General features: G+C 39.9%; 1 protein-coding gene across 2 annotated transcripts in view; it reads left to right on the top strand.

Annotated features, from left to right (window-relative positions):
• Window positions 1–17,871, top strand: part of LYN (LYN proto-oncogene, Src family tyrosine kinase) — a 52,272-nt gene extending 34,401 nt beyond the window's left edge. For both annotated transcript variants that reach the window (XM_074897721.1, XM_074897720.1), the window contains exons 11-13: window positions 8,997–9,150; window positions 10,874–11,005; window positions 16,114–17,871. In XM_074897721.1, the coding sequence (XP_074753822.1) occupies window positions 8,997–9,150; window positions 10,874–11,005; window positions 16,114–16,316 (489 nt within the window). In that variant the 3' untranslated portion in view covers window positions 16,317–17,871. The remainder of the gene's footprint in view (window positions 1–8,996; window positions 9,151–10,873; window positions 11,006–16,113) is intronic.
• Window positions 17,872–19,751: the final 1,880 nt, after the last annotated feature.

The following is a 19,751-nucleotide window of genomic DNA, read 5'->3' as shown; positions in this document are numbered from 1 at the left end:
TTATAGCAGACCTTTTTATCGGAGTTAGGAATGGTGTATTCATTTTAAATTAATGTTTTATTTTCAGAAATTTAAGGCTTAAAAGGCTTAATGAGCTAGAGAGCGACTCTAACTGTATACAACTTGGGTAAATCACTTCTAAGATCACAGAGGTCAGCCACTGTCATTTACAAAGCTTGAAGGTCCAGTCACTTGAAGTGGATGTCATTTGTCACCCCAATCTGACAGCAACCTCTCAGACCCAGTTCCTGCACTTGGTCTCAGAGACCAGGACCTTCTGTGGCACAGGTGATATGAGAAGTCCCTCACTTCACATAGGTTGTAGACTACCAGCAGAAATTCCTGAGACTGAGCCATGCACTGGTTTCAGAGTCACCTTAAAGGGATGCTCAGGAAGGCCACTCTGAGGATTTCTAGCTGCAGTCCAAACAAAACTTTGGAACAGAGATACTGGGATTTTTCTTATGGAAAGAATTTGTAGGGTTTTTTTGAGCACATTTGTAAAGAGCTCTTAATGCCACTGGGTAGTACATGACTGTGTGGAATAGACTTGCAGGCTGTGTGTGGTTCTCAGACCAGAGATTTCACTCTGACCAGCGCAGTTGTTCCACTGGTCTTCTCTAACTCTGACAGTCTGAATGTTAGTTGATGGGTCTTTAGGGCAGAAGTGTCAAACTCTGTTGGCCTACTGCAAAGGCAATGGTAATTTTACTGCAAACATGTGGATCACACTTTTCCAGAATGTAGGCTGTATATAAAGGAGAACATAAGACATATCTAGTATTTTCGATATGACTGTGGTTTGTACAAATGGAACACTAATTTATTTTTACAGCAGTGGTGTTAACCGCTCTGTACAGCCTAAGGGGAAAGAAATTTGGAGAGCTATGTTAAAAAAAACAAAAAAACAAACATGGAAAGAAGCTTATGGTGAACTACTTAAATAAGGCATATTTTCTGCCTTGGTGGACACACATTTGAGCTCTTCATGACTGTGTAATCATACCATTCCGGCAAGGCATTTTACGAGACTATCCCAGTTTCTCAGAAAGATTGAAAATGCAGGAAATGGTAGCCAAGGATTGGCTTACTTTTCCCTGCATACATCAGCGATGTTGCACAAGGCTGACCTGTTCCCAACCATGCTACGCACTTGCTTGCTCACATCCACATGTCTGCACAAAAGACATCTGTTGCAACAAAAATTGCTGAAAGAACCTGACCCATTGCAGAAGGGTACGTTACCAATGGACTTGCGATACAGCAGGAGGACAATGGGCAAGAAGTGGTTCACCTTGGTATGTCCCCTTTATGCAGAGGAATGGCCTTTGCCACCTTCCAACGGCCTTGTCAAATAAGGATGGACTGGGAATGGGAGAAAGGGAGGGGAGGATGCAGTCTCTGTGTCTATCTGATAGCTGATAAATGTAGTGCAGGTACTTCCCAGATGAAGGTGATTTTCCAAGTGGCATTGAAGAGCACCGTGGGGTGGTGTTTCCATTGCCAGACTTCAGTTAGTGTTCCACTCACTGACTTCGTAATGCCTTTGCCTTGAATAGTTTTGAAAGAAATCTTCATTTACATGGGGTGAAACGTTCCGATTTTGCAAAAAGAAAAGTAAGGACTGATTCCCTAGGTGAAATAAACACCTTTTAAAAAGATAGCATTTTGTAAGCATGTAATCAAATATACTCCTCCTCTGCTAATTTTGCTGTTTTGTAGGTTTAACATCCACCCTCACTGATTGCTGGTTTTGACAGCGATGGCTGAGTACTGGCAACAGACTTTTTAATAGGGCCTGTAGCAATAGGACAAGGGGTAATGTTTTTAAACTAAAAGAGGGTAGATTCAGATAGATTCTAGATATAAGGAAGAAATATTTTGTCAAGAGGGCGATGAAACACTGGAATGGGTTGCCCGGGGAAGCTGCGGGTGCCTGACCCCTGGAAATATTTGAGGTCAGGTTGTACAGAGCTCTGAGAAATCTGATCTAGTGGAAGGTGTCCTTACTCATTGCAGAGGGGGTTGAACTAGGTGACCTATAAAGGTCCCTTCCAACCCAAACCATTCTATGATTCTGTGATTCTATTTAGTTACATTTACATCTAGTGACTACTTTAGTATACAGCTGTGGATTCAGGATTTTCATGGGTTTTTTACTGTACTAACAATCACAATTTATAAAATTAGGCTTGTGGAAAACATGGCAAGAAAATGCTTGCTGGGAAGGTGATCCAACTCACTTTCTAAAGCAGTCTGCCCTCTGAAAGAGCTGAAGTTTCTCTTTTGTGTTTTAATTAGTGCATATGAGTAGGGGCTGGGGAAATCTAGTGGTAGCTATGCTCTGGCAAAGATGATTTTGGCCACTAGAGACGAATGCTAGAAGTCTCTGAAAGGAGTCTGTTTTAAAGCAAGCTGATTTTTGCAAATGTCTCTTCAAGCACATACTACCTGTTTTAGTACAGAGCAGAGGTGTGGCATCTCCCATAGAAGTCATCAGACTTGTCAGTATGTCAGACGTGCCAGAAACAGCTCACAGAGGCAAAATCATGCTTCCCTGCCTGCGTGACCGCTGCTGATGTGTGGGTGCATGGCAACTCATCGGCTGGTCTCGCAGCTGCTGTGCGTCCGGCAGGCATTAGCTGACACAGTTGACAAGCAGTTCCCTTTCCTGGGGTTTCTGCCTGTCCGCTTTGGGAACCCAAAGGTGCTGTTAGGTGTTGGTTCCCAGTTATGAGTTGGAGTGTAAATTAATTTCATTGCTTTATCCATAAGCTACACTGCCAAATCCTGCTAACGCCAAAAGAGTCCATGTGCAGACTGCCTGTCTTCCCCTTGGTTATCTACAAGCAACAGCCTGGCCCCCTGAGCACTAAAAGTGATTGGCTCACTGGATTTTACCAGTTGGTTTTTGTCTTGCCCCAGAGGTAGTTTACCCAAAGAGTTCCCGATTCTTTATTTCACAATTCGTGAAATCGTACTTGCTTCTGTTTTATGAGATCTGCTGAAAACTTACAATGCAAATTCAGTGAACCTTTTGCATGTGTAAACTCTTCCTGCTTCTTATGCAAATCTGTTATCTACTGTGTAGCACACACATGCGCGCGGTAGCTGTGGTTAGGAAAATGGTATCAGTTGTAAATGATAAACTAAAACTCCATCATACCTTTCAAACTAGTCAAAGCTTTGTCATAAAACCAGTCTTTGTTCTTTCCTGTGGAGTGCTGATACTTTCATTAATTCTTCTATGATCTACTCTTCTTTCTGCCTTCTAAGGCTACAGTGCCATTAAAATAATTATAAACTTAGAATAAAATTGAGATTTTTGATGCAGTGTTTTAATCCCTCTCCCCTCTCTTTTAAGAAGCAGGAAGAAGGAAAACTGTTTTAAGAAGAGAGGGGAAAGTCCTGAATCAGAATTAATTCTAACTCTTATTTGGCATTGGGAGATTTCCTCTGCAGTTTTGCCATATTCCTTTTCAGGTTTTCTTCACTTTTAACAATGCCCTCTAATGTTCCAGTGCATAATTATATATGTTAATTTAATAATCTTTTACCTGTGGGTCTGCTTTGACTACATAGTTGCTTGACTGGAGCAAGAGAAATATGTTTTTGCAGCCTTTTCTGACTTCATCTTTAGCGTAAGCACTGCTGCAAACTGAAAATTGATATTGCACTGATCTATCGCTTGAAGATTAAAATGTGACTATTTTGCAGCAGATACAAAGGGTCTACACTGTCTTCACAGAGTCATGTGACTCAAAATGAACTCTCTTTTTGAAACTATGTGATAAAGAAGTGTATTTTATTTTATTATGCATCTGGACATTATTTAAAGGAACATGGTTTTGATTAATCTCAGGCCAAAGACAATCTTGTCCAGATCAATAACATGAGTTTGCTTCAAACCTTTCAAAACTGCAGACTGTTTTTAGTGAGACTCTTCCCTAGGAACTGAGAATTACCAAATTTAAGGCAGTGTAAACTTCAGGATACACTCCATTATTTCCTCTGCTTAAAATTCACCGGGAGGATGCTCCCTCCCACACTAAGTGCTCTGAACTCGTTTCCAGTCTGGTTTTCCGGCAGCTTTACCTGCTTTGGCAGGAGCATCCCACCGAGCCGTGGGCCTGAGCACCCCATGCGGGCAGCTGAGAGCAGCTCTGAGGCCACTGTCCCCCACCCGCCGAGCAAAGGACAAGGGATGTGGCCAGGATGTCCTGTTCACAGCTGGACCCTCAGGGGCAGCATACCAGCCCATGTGGCCCCAGGGAGCGGGTGCAGTGGATTAGCTTCGCTTGCCTCACAGGCAGCAGCAACACAGAGGGAATTTCGAAGATGCCTTTATTCACATATCCCTGCCTTCCACTGCCTGCGGTTTCACATGTAGTTTTATAGCACGGATCCTGCAAAGAGTAAAAAGTCACATCTGTCAATGTAAAGGGAAAACTTTTATAAGTATACCTAAACCATCTCTAAGTAATCATTTCTACCTGATTTTGGTTTAAAATAGGGCAAGAAAGGATTGGAGAGGTTCTTAGTCTAGCTGTTTCTCAGTATTTTGGAAATTGTAGGTCATACCCTTTTGGGTTTTTTTCCTGGAGTTCACTTCATTTGTAAATAAATAAAAAAGGTCCAACTTTAAATACTGATTCATCGTTTATGTTTTTTCCCCATTTTGCTTGCCTGCTTTGGATTTACTGACAGTTTTCAAGTGTCTCATAAACCGCTCATAATCCACTTAAATTGTCCTAACCCAGTTCTTTCCTTTTTCCATCCTGCATTGTTACCCCTTTGGCATTCGTGTTAACCACATACTTGTGCATCCTTGGCCCTTTCAGTGGAGACTGAGGCAAAGGCAGGCACTTAAAAACTTTTCTGTAGCATTTGTATGTAGTGTTCTCCATCTGTTTAATGTGAATGTTTTCCTTGGTCTTGTCCTGTTACTAATGCACCCCTACTTATACTTACTATTTGTAGGACTTTAGAGGGGGGGGCTCTTCTGATATTTTTCATATTGGGGTATTTTTTTATATTTTGAAATGTGACTTTATAATTTTTTGATGTTTCCGATCATGTGAGATTTGGTCAAATTTTTCTTATCAGGTACTGCCTTTATGATGTGTGATTTACCCTTGTACTTACTGTTTTTCTGATGGTGTGGTTGTTCCTGAGACTTTTTTCCCCCATGAGGTTGCACCTGTCAGCCCTCCAGGTTGTTGAAAACTTGCTTTCTTGATTAAAAAAACCCTTCATGTTTGCCATTCCCTTTCATTTTCATTTGGCTCTGTGTCATGATCCCTGTTATTTAGTTTTGCTTCTCAACATGATATAATATGTTCTCAGCATGATGTAAAAACATCCTATCAAGCTGACATTAAGCAAACCCATCTGGCCTCTTTACTATTCCACATTTTTACATATAGCCTAGAAATGCATAAGCAGAATCCATTACATGTGTTACCATAACCCCCTCTCTGCATTGCAAACAATGTGTAAAACATGGCTTATTTGAAACAACTCTTGAAAAAGAGAATCACAGCCCTTGGAATGGAAGCTGAAATCAAACATGTCTTTGAGTTGAAAAACAGAGCTATGAAGGGATCCAGAAGTCCTCTGGTTTTGTAGCAAAAAAAGCAAACCAAACCAAACCAAAAACTTGAGTTTCACCTTCTGAAAAAAAAAAAGAGAAGCACAGAACTGCCCATTCCTCTATGTGCTGTTTAACATCAGCTGTGATGTTTCACCAAGGAAGACTCTGAATTGTGACCAAGTGCTTTTTGCTTTTCAGATGGTGTAGTTCTTCTGTGACAGTAGAGTGTCCTCTCCTGAAATGCTGGCTTATTAGGTCTTCACCTCCCTGCTTCAAAGTCCTTTGCTGCTTTTGCTGCTTTCTCCAAACTCCTTCAGAAGCTACATAATATGGGTCAGAAAGTAGGGAACGCGTGTTTTGAAAGCAACACTTCTCCGTGCTTTTGTTACCATTTTCTTTCAGGATTTTGAAAGAGTTTTATACCTATTTATGAAAAGACCCACAAGTGTTCCAGAACGTTATTTACCATGTTTTACGGGTACAAAGAGCAGAAACAGAGGAAAGAGCACTGCCAGCTGAAATCACTCCCCAAATGGGTGACAGAGCTGTCTGCAGAACTGTAGCTCCGAGTCATTCATTTATTGCGTGACTTCTAGCTGAAGCTTTACCGTACAGAGGCTGTCATGTGGAGTGATTTATTTATTCCAGAAAACCTTTCTTCCGTTCTTACCCTGGGTGCATAGTTCCTAGTATTTAGAGAATGGTTGGTTGGTTGTTTTTAAAAGGATTTAACATGGGCATTTCTAGAAGCGTGTCAGTAGTTCATTAAAGGTGAAGGGGAAACTGCTTCCTTCTTGGTAGTAATGCTTGTGCAGTGTAGGCAGAATCCTCTCTTAAAGTCCATAAAACATATTCCAAAAGCCCAAATTAGCTTTCCCATACTACTCCTGAGTAGTAGTTACATGTAGCCGAACAGTCTTGACAGGTACCAATGATCATTAAAAGAGGGGGGGAAAAGGCTTTCATTTTCTTTTGTTCCCATTAATTTCTCTACATTTAACATATCATTTGGCAATGAAGACCTAACAATTATCATAAAAAGCTATCACATGGGCTCTGGCACCCATTGCCTTGATCAAAAAAATCCTCTTTTTTCTTTTTTTCTTGTCCCACAAAGGTCTAATGTGACCAGATGTGTGAATTCAGTTGTCCAGTTGTGTTTTCCCTCCTTCTCCCAGTCAAAATTCCTTGCCCATTATTCTTTGCCTACTTGAAAATTTTTTGCATGCCTGAATGCTTGCACATACATGGTGTCTTTGAATATCTCTGATCCAGTTTAGTCAAAACCATTGTCCTGGAATTTCACGGAAATATACTCTGTATTTGCTGGAAACATAATGGATTGTTTGATGTCACATTCTTCATTTGTGATTAATCAGAGGGTGACTTCAGCGAGACTAGCACGAATAAGAGGGAATAAAATGGTCTTTCCCATGGCTTTGCCTGGTTGGGCTTGGAAACTAAATATCACCACCATGAATGTCTCTTTCGTGAAGTGGTTCTTCATTCCCCAGCCAGCAGTTCACCCGAATGTTAAATCTGTGCAGGAGAGGAAGAAGAAAGTTTATTTTTTTGTGATGGTTGATGTATTTTTTTGTGATGTTAGTGGACCCGTCTGCATTTTGTTCATATCTACCAAGCTGGCCAGTCCAATCTCAGCAGCGATCTTACAGCAAAACCTTCTCTTTCATCTCTCATTCCTCCCCAAACCCAATTAATCACATGGCGGGGGAAGAGAGGCAGAGCAGTCTCTAATCAGAAACTGCTCTACTATTTTGTCTGTAAGTCTCTAGTAAGACTCTCTGTAATTATTCACTAGTAGCTGCTTCCTTCATTATAAAACATCTTACTTATTTCTAGAAAATGTAAAAAGCAGGTGTTTATTCTCTTCATCATTGGAGTTTCTTTCTGGTTTAGTGTGAGAACTCCCCTGTGTTGTACAAGGGCAGTGTAACACTGAAGAATATAATGATTTGTAAGAAAATGTTTGCAGTAGAAGGAGGTGGGAGGGCAAGTGGCTCTATTTTTCCATTGCTTAAACTGAAAAAGAGGAACAAAGACCATGTGGTTTTGTGTTGTAAGTGGTGACAGTGTGTGTCTTTGCAGTACCCCTTGGGGACTTTTTAAAAATGGATAAGCAGAGGTGATGTTAATGTTTTCTTAAAATTTGGTCGGGTGCTCCTGCTTGCTTTACTGCACATCTGAAACAAGCACCTCTGGTGCTGACAAGGGATCTGTGCACTTGTCTTCTCCTGGGGTGGAGAAGAAAGAACCCATGTATGAGTGTGCTGGGGACTGGCGCTGGAGAAGGACACTTACTGCTTTACTGCTGCTTCATTAGCAAATCTGAGAGCTTGTGCATTCCCCAAACCATGTGGCCTAGACAGAGCTGTCTGTCCCCCACCCACAGGCATCCTGGAGAGGTACCTGTGCCACAGGTTGGACCATGAGCCTTGCCTGGGAATGGCCCATCACCAGAGTCTCACAAAGAAGAGAAAACCTGATGGCTCACAAGCACTAAGTTTATTTTTCTTTTTTCCTAGCTCCTCTTAAACTTTTGGACAGAATATGATCTACACATCAGTTTTATTGCTCTGAGTTTAGAAACTATTGTTTCAGTTTCTTTTTTTCTGAAAAGTAAAATCTTTTTCTTCAGGGAAGAAAAAAAAAAAAAAGATAGTCTGGGCAAGTACTGATAAAATCATCCTCAGTGCATATTTTGATTGCATTAATCATCTTTAATTTGGTTTGGAAATTCATTTGGGCTGCTGAAATACAACTTAAATTTACTTATGATAGTATCTGAGAGCTGGCTGTTGCCAGACACTCCTCATGTATGAACAGGTACACACTGTTGTGGAAAAAAATAAAGTTGTTTGCCCTATCTTAATAATTGTTTCCTGATTGTCCAGGCCTATACTGGATAATTAGAAAGTTGTTGGCATTTTTTTTAATTCTATCTGCCCTGTTGCTTCATCAATCCTTAAAAGAACATCTGTATCTTGTTTAACTTATTAATTCCTTGTATTCCCTTAGTATGTGGAAAACAAACTGATTAATAATTTGGGGAAGAGAATATTTTAGTAGAACTCTTAGGAACATTTTAATTAAGATTTTGTTTCAGGAAATGTTTTTAATACATATGTCTAATCCTGCCAGCTGTTACTCACCCAAACAATTTTTTTGAAGCTGCTACTTTAAGTATAGTTTTGCAAGATGGGTCTACAGATAGGTTTTCCATTGCAATCATCTCTTCCTTGCTTCCATCTAAAAAATGTTCCAAAGACACTGGTAATGAATAAATGGATGCAGCTTTGCTGATACCTTGAAAGAACAGAGATCAGACCCGATGATGGTTTTGTGTGGTGTTGAAATATAAAAATAGCTGTTTCTTTGGTTACAGATTGCAGAAGGGATGGCATATATAGAAAGAAAAAATTATATCCATCGAGATTTGAGAGCAGCAAATGTTCTGGTTTCAGACTTACTGATGTGCAAAATTGCTGATTTTGGACTAGCGAGAGTCATCGAAGACAACGAATATACAGCAAGGGAAGGTATGTATTTTTATTTTTGTCTCTAAAACTTTAGGCTCTGGGAGGAAGTGAGGCTGTATCTAACAATAATATGGTCCCAAGGATAGAAAATGCCATGATAACTTCCTAGAAGCAGCACTCTAATGCCAACAACATTACAAAATAACAGAGTAAGGAAAGAAATAACCTTCCTGTGCTCCCCAGGCTTTTTGAAAAGTTTATTTAAATAAATTTCAAGACCAAAGAAAATTGAGAGTACTTAACTGCACACAAGTCTTTCTAAAATGAACAAATTAATTGCACAGCCACAGCTTGCATCCCACTGAATTAATGCCAAGAAAATAATGATTTTATTTTCTCTTCACATCCTTCAATGCCATATGCACCTTCTTTCACTTAGGGAAAGGAGGGAGCCCTCCAGGTTGTAGTTGTTGGTAACAAGAAAACCTTTTCATCTTTTGAAGCTACTTTAGGAACCACAGCATTGATTTGCGTGCTCAGCAGCACTGCTGCTCTGTACAGAGATACTGGAGGAGTGCTGGGTCATGTCCCTGTTCAGCACAGGGATGGGAGGCAACATCTCAGCAGGGTCAGAACTGACAAGAGGGGAAGTCATACTATTAAAAATATTTGTCTGGGTTTTGCCACATGTTTTGCTAATGTTGTCAAGGATCCTTTCAGGAAGTGCGTAGTCAGTTTGCTGCAGTGAAAAGTTTTTATTTATGCTTCTGTTCACAGATTGCATTAGGGTAACTTCTTGGAGCAGGTTTGTTGGCTGGCTTTCCCCCTCTCTTTTAAAGACAGCACATCATATTTTCACACAGTCTGGGTGGAAACTGTGGTAATGTAGGACAAGAGTGAAAGAACTAAAGCATGAGGAAGAAAGAGAACAATGCACTACAGTTGAGATTAAAGGAAGATGCACTATTCAGCAGTCACTGGGTAACAGTAATTCAGTAGATCAGAGAAAAGGGTCTGATTAAGCAGTTTTCAGAGGTACAGAACCTATATCTGTGGTTTTTAGCTAGCTCTGTAGATTCTGTATTGATTAAATGAACTTTTCAGGTTATAAATTCTTTATGCTGAGTTTCTTTGATGTGTTTTCTGCCATTCAGAAAAGTTTCCTAGCTTACCTGGTATTTTGTACCAGAAAGATAGAGCAGGCTAAAAAGGGCATAGAGAAATCTGAAGAGCTAATGTAATATTCCCCAACAAAGGCTGCTTGAACTTTTATTTTTGCTTTTCTATAGGATTTTCTGGAATCAATTAATTAGACACGAAGGACAGTATTTTAAGCTATTACTTTTTAAGATGTGACTTGCTACAGCTTTTGCATCAATGGCTGAACGTGAAATGCATTCAAGTGTATGTTGAAGCTAGACTGGCTTTCATTAAAACAGGAAAAATTAGTTAGTCTTGTGAAGTTCCAGGTGATGGGAATGGTAAGATTGTTGCCTGACCACTGGGCAGAAGGCAAAATGGTGTACTTTTAACAAAAAGTCACCATACCTAAGAGTCAAAAGGTGCTATGTAACTTTCAGCATCTTATTTGCACCTCTGACGCAGGACATGCGCTGTGGCAACATGCATCCTGCAGCACATCTCTGCTGATAACTCTTGGAGAGGAGTTGCTGGTAACCTTGCTAATTTAGGGGAATCATAAGCAAGTTGTTTAAGACCTTTTAGTGACTTGATACTGAGTGTTTAAATTTGCCTTTGACTGATTGACACTACTTTTCTTTAGGTGCAAAATTCCCTATTAAATGGACAGCACCAGAGGCAATTAACTATGGATCTTTCACTATTAAATCTGATGTGTGGTCATTCGGGATTCTCCTGTATGAAATTGTTACATACGGAAAGATTCCTTATCCAGGTATGTGCCTGTGTTTATACCGTTACTCTGTATTTATACTCTGGTGTTAAAAAGCAAAGAAAGTACGTAGGGAAAGAGCTGGCATCTGATGGTAGTCACAGCAGCAATTTGGAAAATGTCTTGCAGGTAATGTTGCTGCTTTGAAAACTTGTAGTCACTGTGTGTGTAAACCATGTGCCTCTCTGGGGTAGATTTCAGCAAACAGACTCATGGCGCCATGAACACACAATCATTTTTATATATTCAAAAGGTGTTACAGCTGCAGCGAAGGACGATTGTCACTGATCCTGGCTTTACGGTCAGCAGCACAGTCCCGTAGTGAGGATGCAGTGCTGTGTGTTCTAATGGCGCTGTGTAAGCTGCTGGGGTTTTTAATATCGTAATATGTGAAAGTACTAAGAAAGCATGTTTTCACTAGCAAATAGGCTGTAATAATTTGTCAGTGTTAGCTAATCTAAACAAATATGAAAGCAGACCCTAAAGCAGTGTTGGTGTACTGCTAGGAATATTTACTCTTCGACAAGACCACAGAGGAACACATCCTGCATGAGGTAGCTGCAAAATGGTTATGTGCTTCATGTTTAATTTTTCTTTCTGTTAAGCAAAATATATGTTAATGTTTCCAGCAGACAGAGACAGCTTCATGAAGGGTATTTTTATGCATGCAAAATCATCACATCTCAGGCATAGCTGATTAACTCTGGGCAGCAGACTGCATTCATTTAAGCTTACTGAAGTTATGAAAAATTGACCTACATTCTCTTATCTTATGGGCAAATAGGGAAAGTACAGCCGTGTTCACCTGTACTGCACATCTCATAGATGGAGTAACTTTTGAGAAGAAGCCATAGGATCCTGCTGTTTACAGGCAGTAAAGGGAGAGCAGATATTTCATCTAAGCAAATCTTTTCCCAGCACTTCTAGTGCAGCAGCTCTTGCTGTTTAAACAGTGAAAACATTTTCATCACCACTTCATGAGGAGCTGGAATTCTGCATCCTGAATTGCCAGAGATGGCAAAGGAGCAGACACCTGAGTTGCTGAAATGACAGTGGGCTCAACACCTCTGGACACAGGGAAACTGGACCACCCGCAAGACTCAGGCAGCAGGAAGGGGGTGATGGTAGCCAACTTTATACTGTGTTATGGAAGAACATATCAACTTTCCATACAAGAGATAGAGCCAAACCAGACATTCTCAAGTGCTTTCCTGGACTGGAGCCTTACTGAGCAATAAGTTCAAGAGTAGCACCCTTAAATTTCAAGAGGTGATAGGGCTGCTTGCACAGCTATGTGTTTAAACATATGCTCTGGGATTTTTTTAGGTAAGGGCTATGAAATATGTGACTGAGCAGTAGGTCCTCCCAAAGCTATTCCAAACACTGCTCATGTCCCCAAGAAGGATCAGATGGGAGTTGTATGCAGCTGATTAATGCATCGTTCTTCACAGTTGGAATACTTTTTTTTTTTTTTTCCCTGTTAGCATATGCCTATATATCCATACAGTAGCCTATGCTGAGCTGGGCTCACAAGGTTATTTCTGGATGCCTTGAAAATTGTCCTTCCCTGAGCAAACCTACGAGCTCAACTGGAAACCAGCACTACAAAAATACAAAACACAATCCAATACTTAATGCTGCAGCTAAGTCTGCTCTCTCTTTATCTCTGTAAAACATATCATATTTTATTTGAAGAACAAAATCAATCTGTACAGCAGACACGGTACTGCTGTATTATTGTGGGAAAACATCTCTTCTACAGAAGTCTGGGCAATATTTTTTTTTATGAGCACCATAAACAGGCCATACACTGCAGATTCATTTATCAACCAGCAATTAGAAGCAGAAGACTCTTGACTACATACTGGACGATTTTAATAGTTTGTAGACATTGCTTGCATTAAACTAAAAGAGGGATATATGTCTATTTTAAATAGAAGTATAAATTGAAATAGCCTATTAGACTGAAAGTTGATACTGAAGAACCAGAAGGACAGCAAAATAAATGGGTGACCAATTTACATGAAGAGATGTGACAGGTTTGAGAAAATTCCCCCAGCGTGGCAAGAGTAACCTGGTGATAAGTTGTAACCAGTAGCCACTGGAGAGAAACAGTACATTTATTTCTCAGTTCTAATACGAATGCTTCAGAATATTATTTTCAACTATCAACCAGCTCCAGCAACTAAAGAGTATTCAACGTAACGCTGCATATGAAACGGTTTGAGTTTAAACTGGCAAGTAGTTAATACCTGTGAAGAAAATCTAGGCGGGGCAACTTGGTAGGAAGCATTTCTGGGCAAGAAACTCAGAGCTTTTGTGATCTTTGTTCTTAAATTCCAACAGCTGTTTCTCTTCCTGAGAAACTCAAAGCATTTAATGGGATGATAGTTTCAGGAACTACAAGTATCTGATTCTCTGGGCAAATAAGTTGAATTAGTTGTTAAACTAATTTCCAGGGGATTATATAGTATGTCAAATACTGGCAACATCCATACTTGCATTCCAATTATGTCCACTGCTCTTCACAAGATACGTTACTTACTGTACAGTGGGATTCTTCCTCCATACTACTGTGTTCACATAATTTCCCGGGCTCTAACGTAAAGAAATACGTCTTTATCTGTGAAGCTTAACAGGTGCCACAGCATAAATTAACAGACATGTACCAAACCTTTAAAGCTAATGTCCTTTGCTAGCATTTAAGAGGGTGTAAGTATAACAAATATGCATGTGGGATATATCTCTTCTACTGAGTAGGATATAGTTTTGATGAGAAAGGTAACTCTCTAGCCACAAAAAAAAAAAAAAAAAAAAAAAAAAAAAGTTAAACAAGTAGCTATTTTGAGAATACTTCCTGGACTGTGGGGTAGACAGGTAAGCCTTTTTTTGTTCTAAATAAAAGCCCAATCATATGCAAGTATGTTCATGAGGTATTTACTATGGAGTACTAATAAAAGTCTTTTCATTTTTGTCTTATGAACTTAAATGATTATTTAACAGATACTATTCCTGCAGCTTAGCTGAAACAGGCTTTGTCCTTGGCACTCAGAATGTAACAATCAGTCTTGTAGTCGCTAGATCTAGGTACAATCCTATGAAGTACTTAAACCCACAGAATCATCCCCTTTCTCCACAAAAGCCCAGTAGCAGCAGTCCTCATGTAGCAGCACACAGTTAACTAAGACTTTGCATAGTATGAGTAATTATTTTACTGCGTACATTATATACAATCCATTTCTTCAAGCTCAAGCAGTCAGATCACTGTTCTTTATAAAATGCTTTATTGACTTTCTTTCTGTATTTATTTTTATTTATACAGCAGTAATTCCTTATTTTGTGACAATATGCTATTCCACTGCTACCTTTAAAATACTTTTCTACACACGTGTGAAGTATTAGCTCAGGAAAACATCACTTCTCCTTCCAAAGAGGAACTGAAAATACAAAAGATATGCCCAAAGTAAGCACTCTGATCCAGACTCAGATTACATGGCTGACAAAATTTCTAGAACAGGTTAAAGCCAAAATGCTTGAACTGCAGCCAGCTATAGTCATCTTGAATAATCAAAGAAGTTATACCGGATAAAGTTGTCATTTGGTTGTAAGTCAAATGTGTCCTTACCTGCCAAGTGGCTTAAATCATATCTTTAGTAGTCAGATAACATGTACAAAGATCCACACAGTCTGCAGCCACACAGCTGCACAGTCACCAAGTACTGGGGAGAACGCACATCTGCATCTGCACTGCGGATCTCGCGCGGAGCGGGACCTGCCCTGCCTCCTCTTGGCAGGGTACAGCTGCTCTCCCCGCACCTCTGGGGAACTGGCTGCGCAGGAGCACTGAACGTCCTGCACGCAACTGACTGGAAGCTGAGTTCTTTAGAAAACCGGGAGAAACTGTAGCCTTAGGCAGAACTGCACCCCGCGGAGCATTTAGGCTGAGGAGCAGCCAGCGGCTGTGGGGTCTGGAATACCCTTCTCAAAAGGAGAAGTCTTCACTGGTGATAGCAAATACCGAGCTGAAGCACAGGAGCTTACTGCATGCTGTCATAGGAAGAAATAGCATTCACTGAAGTACAGAAAGCTTAAGAGTCTGTGTCCTGGAGGGGATCCTGGCACAATTACTCCGCTGGCTTGCATAAGATTTGCAGAGAAAGGGGCAAGCTGAAAGGCAGGTTTCTGGGTAGGAAGTGGTGAGTCTTTTTGTTGGCCCTGACATAGCTGACCTTCTGAGAGTAGGTGTTGAAATTGCTCTGTGAATCAATCTCTCAAGGATTTAAAAAGAGGAATAGGGGGTGGGAAGGAGAAAAAAAAGAGAGGAGGAGGATGGAATCCAGGGCAGGCCTCTCTCATGTGACGTTAGTCGGCACGTGAGACTCAGGGTGCAATTCTGGTAGTTATAGTTCTTATCCTCTGAAAGAAAACTGTAACAGGGAAACAAAGCAAAGCTCCACACAGCTGGCAAGATGGTTTTGCACAATAGGGTAAGGAAGAAGGAAGGGGAAATGGCCTGTTACAAGTACCACAAGTGACTGTGTCCAGTATCTTGCAATCAGCAGCACTTACACAAAAGCTGATGTAGAATAAAATCTGGTAGTTTGTTAGTTCCTATATTGGGCAGGGTGACTGGCAGCGTGGTCAAACAGGTAGGCTGCTCTTTGTGTCAGTACGGATGGGGTCTGCAGCAAGCAGGTTAGAAGCTCTGCAGCTAGAGACAAAGGCTGATGCCAGGGTGCACTTCTGCTGTGAATCTCACCACTGCTGGAAGCAGAACAGTGGCAGGACTGGTCAGAGGAACAGAACAGACATGGTTCTGGAGACAAGAATTATGATCTCTCCCACAGTCTCGTTAGACTTGGCACTAAAGAGGTCGCTACACTCAACTGGGGAAATGGAAATCTTCCCCTCAGGATTTTCAGAGCAAGTCACTCGGTGCTGGTGTACACCTCAGCCTTGTTTACCAAACTCATATTAGTAGCTACCTTTAATAAGTAGCAACAGTCTTGTATTATTGGGTGAAGATCTTTAGAGTGAAGTAAATAAAAAAGAAAAAATAATTTCTTTAGAAATTGAGACCATTTCACCAAACCTTTCTTTTTTTGTTGAAGGTATGAGCAATTCAGATGTGATGGTTGCTCTTCAGCGCGGGTACCGGATGCCACGCATGGAAACCTGTCCAGCTGAGCTTTACGATATTATGAAAACATGCTGGAAAGACAGAGCAGAAGAGAGGCCAACATTTGATTATCTACAGAGCGTGCTTGATGATTTCTACACAGCAACAGAAGGGCAGTATCAACAACAGCCATAGAACAAAGAACACTTTTTCTATTGACATTGATCATTGGCACAGACTGTTTTTTGGACAGACTGCTCAAACCAATTACTTCATGAGTTTGGATGTCTTAACTGAGTGTGGAAGCTGAAATGCTGAAGGAAAAAGTAATTCTGCAGAGAAAATAATAATGGTTTTATTTGTTTGAAACTGTTCCTCTAAAGCTTGGAGTTCTCCTGAAATGCTCTGTGTTTTGCATCTGCAGAAGCATCCCAAAGCAAGGAGGCTTTTTGGGGTGGGGAGGGAGAAGGAAGAAAAGCGACCATGCACTGGTACAGTTTGACAATGCCTTCTTAGGATCTAAAAGTCATGCAATGCATTACAAGACCTTTACAAAAGGGGCAAGAAGGTGCACAAACAGCTGTTTTCAAAAGAAAAAGTCATGAAGGAGAACTTACCGATTTAAGACATGGTGATGGTCTTAAATCATCTTTTTTGAAATGCAGCATATTGTGAAAGTTATTTTTATATCCTTGTTATTTCACATTAGTATCTGGAGTAGTCACCTCTTGCAAGACTTTTTAAACAGTGTCATGATTCCCATTAAGGAAGGTTTATATATGTAACTCTTTACACTGAAGATGATTCTGTTTTACTGCTGTATTACTCATACTAAATTTAAAATAATTTTCAAAGCATCACACAACCATCACAGGTGCAGAAGTGCAATATGGACACACATGACAGCTCTGTGTTCAACCTTCAGTTTCCCACAACGCCAAAGTCATCATCTGAAGTTCCTGGGAAAGCACAGGATTTTGAAGGAAGTTAATACTTTCATTGCAGTCACTGAGACTGTTACCAGTGAAAATATTTTAATCTTAATTTTTAATCCTCTGTGATTATTCAAGAATATTCCTTGTATTTTTGCTGCTTTAATCAACTAACCTCAAATCTGTTTTAAAGCTAAAACTAGTTCTAGCACTCTCAAAAAACATTTGTAGAAATATGTAATAAGATACCAAGTTACACTGCAGTACACTATAGGTTTGTGGCTCAGTATATAAATCTAATTCATAACAGCAAACGCAGTTTGCTGAACTCTACATATCAAATATTCAATCAAATTACTTACCAAAACAGCTGAGCTAGTGCACTTGCAATGTAACTACAGCATAGATTACTGGTTACATGTTTTTTTTTCTCAGGGTGACACTGGTTCTTACAGCTGAAACCCAGTACATCTTTGCCACCCCTCAGCCCAATTATTTAGGCAGATGGTACTCTGCAGAAGCTTAAAACCCTTTTGATAAAGCTTCAGTGTGCCTGCAGTTGGAAGTTCAGCAGCATAAATACTCATTGCTTTTCTATTGGCTTCCTTCAGTCAAACTGTGCAGTTTAAGCAGACTATCACAGTTAAATATGTAAATAGTTTCTATTGTATGGTGATTTTTAATTTTAATAAACACTTAATCTGAAGCAAGTTGTATGGTTGTAATTTGAGATAAAACAAATGGCTGATGTTCTATCCAGAGTGGTAGCTTCATGTGGAACAGGGGAACCTCTGTTCATCACCACCATCAAGATTAATGGATTCTGCTTTCCTTACACCCGTTCAGCTTTGAGAAGCTGAAAAGGGCCAAACCAGCTCTTTGTGCATCTTTGTTAGGGTTTCTTTTTGGTCTGGAAGGCAGGCAGGAAGAAAGGAAGTCACTCCTCAGCTGTCCTGTAAAACACTTCTCAGAAGTCTTGAATGTAACGGCAACATAGTCCATTGCAACTCTTTGGAAAATGTTACAGTTATGAAATGGTCAATACTTCACTACAGGCTTCATTTTAAGCTGTTTTGGTTTGTTTTGGTTTTTTTTTTTTTTTTCCTTAAGACAATGTAGCCTTGTCTTTCAAACCATTTCCTGTAGCCAAAGAGCTCTGGGAAGTAGGAGGGAAACATGGAAACAGCAGTTGCTCAGGGAATAAGAGTTTATAGTTAGTGTTACATAAACCTGCTAACATACACTTTCAGACAAGTCACAAACTCTCAAGATGTAGCACTAGATCATCTGAAATGGTATTATAGCAAGTTTCCAGCATTAGCCTGTTCTGATAAATTTTTTTTTAACTTCCATTTGAATATTGCTGTTCTTAGAGAACAGCTTTCATATTCAGGGGATCAACACTCAGTGCATTGTATTCACTACATCAAAGTATTTTTTGATAGCTGGACTAGTCTGTGTGGGAATAGAATAATATTTTAGAAATTTTACCCTGAAGGGATCATAGGCCTTTAGAACTACTGGAGCCAGATAACCAATATTTAACAGGAACAGTTCAAAACATGAGAACAGCACTGGCTCAGGTGCTTCATCTCCAGCCTGCTTAAAGACAGAGTGATTACTTATCACTGCATTTGCACAGACCAACCTCAAACTCAAAAAAACCTGGCAACAGTCACACCAGAGGGCTGTCCCCAGTGTCACACAGGAAGGCTGCACCACCTAGTGTCTCCACAGGGAGAGTGAGGTTCTGCCTCTGAACTGGGTCCCCTTCCGGTATGAGAAACAAAAACAGCATTACAGGGACTAATGAATACAATTTACTTATGGATTCTGCCTTGCTCTAAAGCAACCCTCCAGCACTTACAGGTACGGTACTTTCACAGTAGTCAGTGAGGAGGGGAGGTTTTTTCTGACTGAAATGGCTCTAAGAAAGCTATTTCTAATTTTACCATGCTCCAGTCTGTTCCCTGAGTTACTAGATAAAGGTAAGTAATATAATCAGAGCTATGAATCTTTCAACTCAAGATCCTATGTCAGTCATCATTTGGCCTCTAAGTTTACGATCTTTCCTTATCTTTATTTCACTGATTTTCTCACCTTTATAAAATGAACAGTCAGAGCTTAATTTGGCAATGGAAAATTTTATTATCGATTTTTCAAAGATTAATACATATTCTTAGTAGAAACTCAAGTTATATTAAAATCAAGCTCCTTTCCAAAATCAAGTTAGCTGAAAAATAGCAAGGAGTCAGCTAAGACTTCATTTTGTTGCCTCTTAGCAATTTGCTCACTTTGGTCCCAAGATGGCAGTCTCCAAGTCAAAACCAGAATATTAACTGAAGAACCAAGCTATTTTAACCACTTGAGATTAAGTTTACAAGCCACCTGATTTCTAGGAACAACAATGAAATGAAATACTTAATTTAAAAAGGTAACAAGCAGCAGATGAGGAACATCCCAATTTGCATGAATCACATGTTTATCAGTATAGAAAACCATGATGGCAGTTACTAAAGAATTAAAATTATATATATCTTAAATCACATCCCGGTATCAACAATAAAACCACAAGTTTAGATCTAAACTTATATAGCTCTAAATTCAACTCTGATTCAATTTAAGAAGTTCCATATTAAACATTCTTGTCAGTTAACATGACAGTGAAAATGGCATCTAAGAGCAAGAAAAAGCTACT

Source organism: Athene noctua, chromosome 2 (assembly GCF_965140245.1).
Source record: "Athene noctua chromosome 2, bAthNoc1.hap1.1, whole genome shotgun sequence".
Lineage (NCBI taxonomy): Eukaryota > Metazoa > Chordata > Aves > Strigiformes > Strigidae > Athene > Athene noctua.
This window is presented reverse-complemented; position numbering and strand designations above follow the sequence as displayed.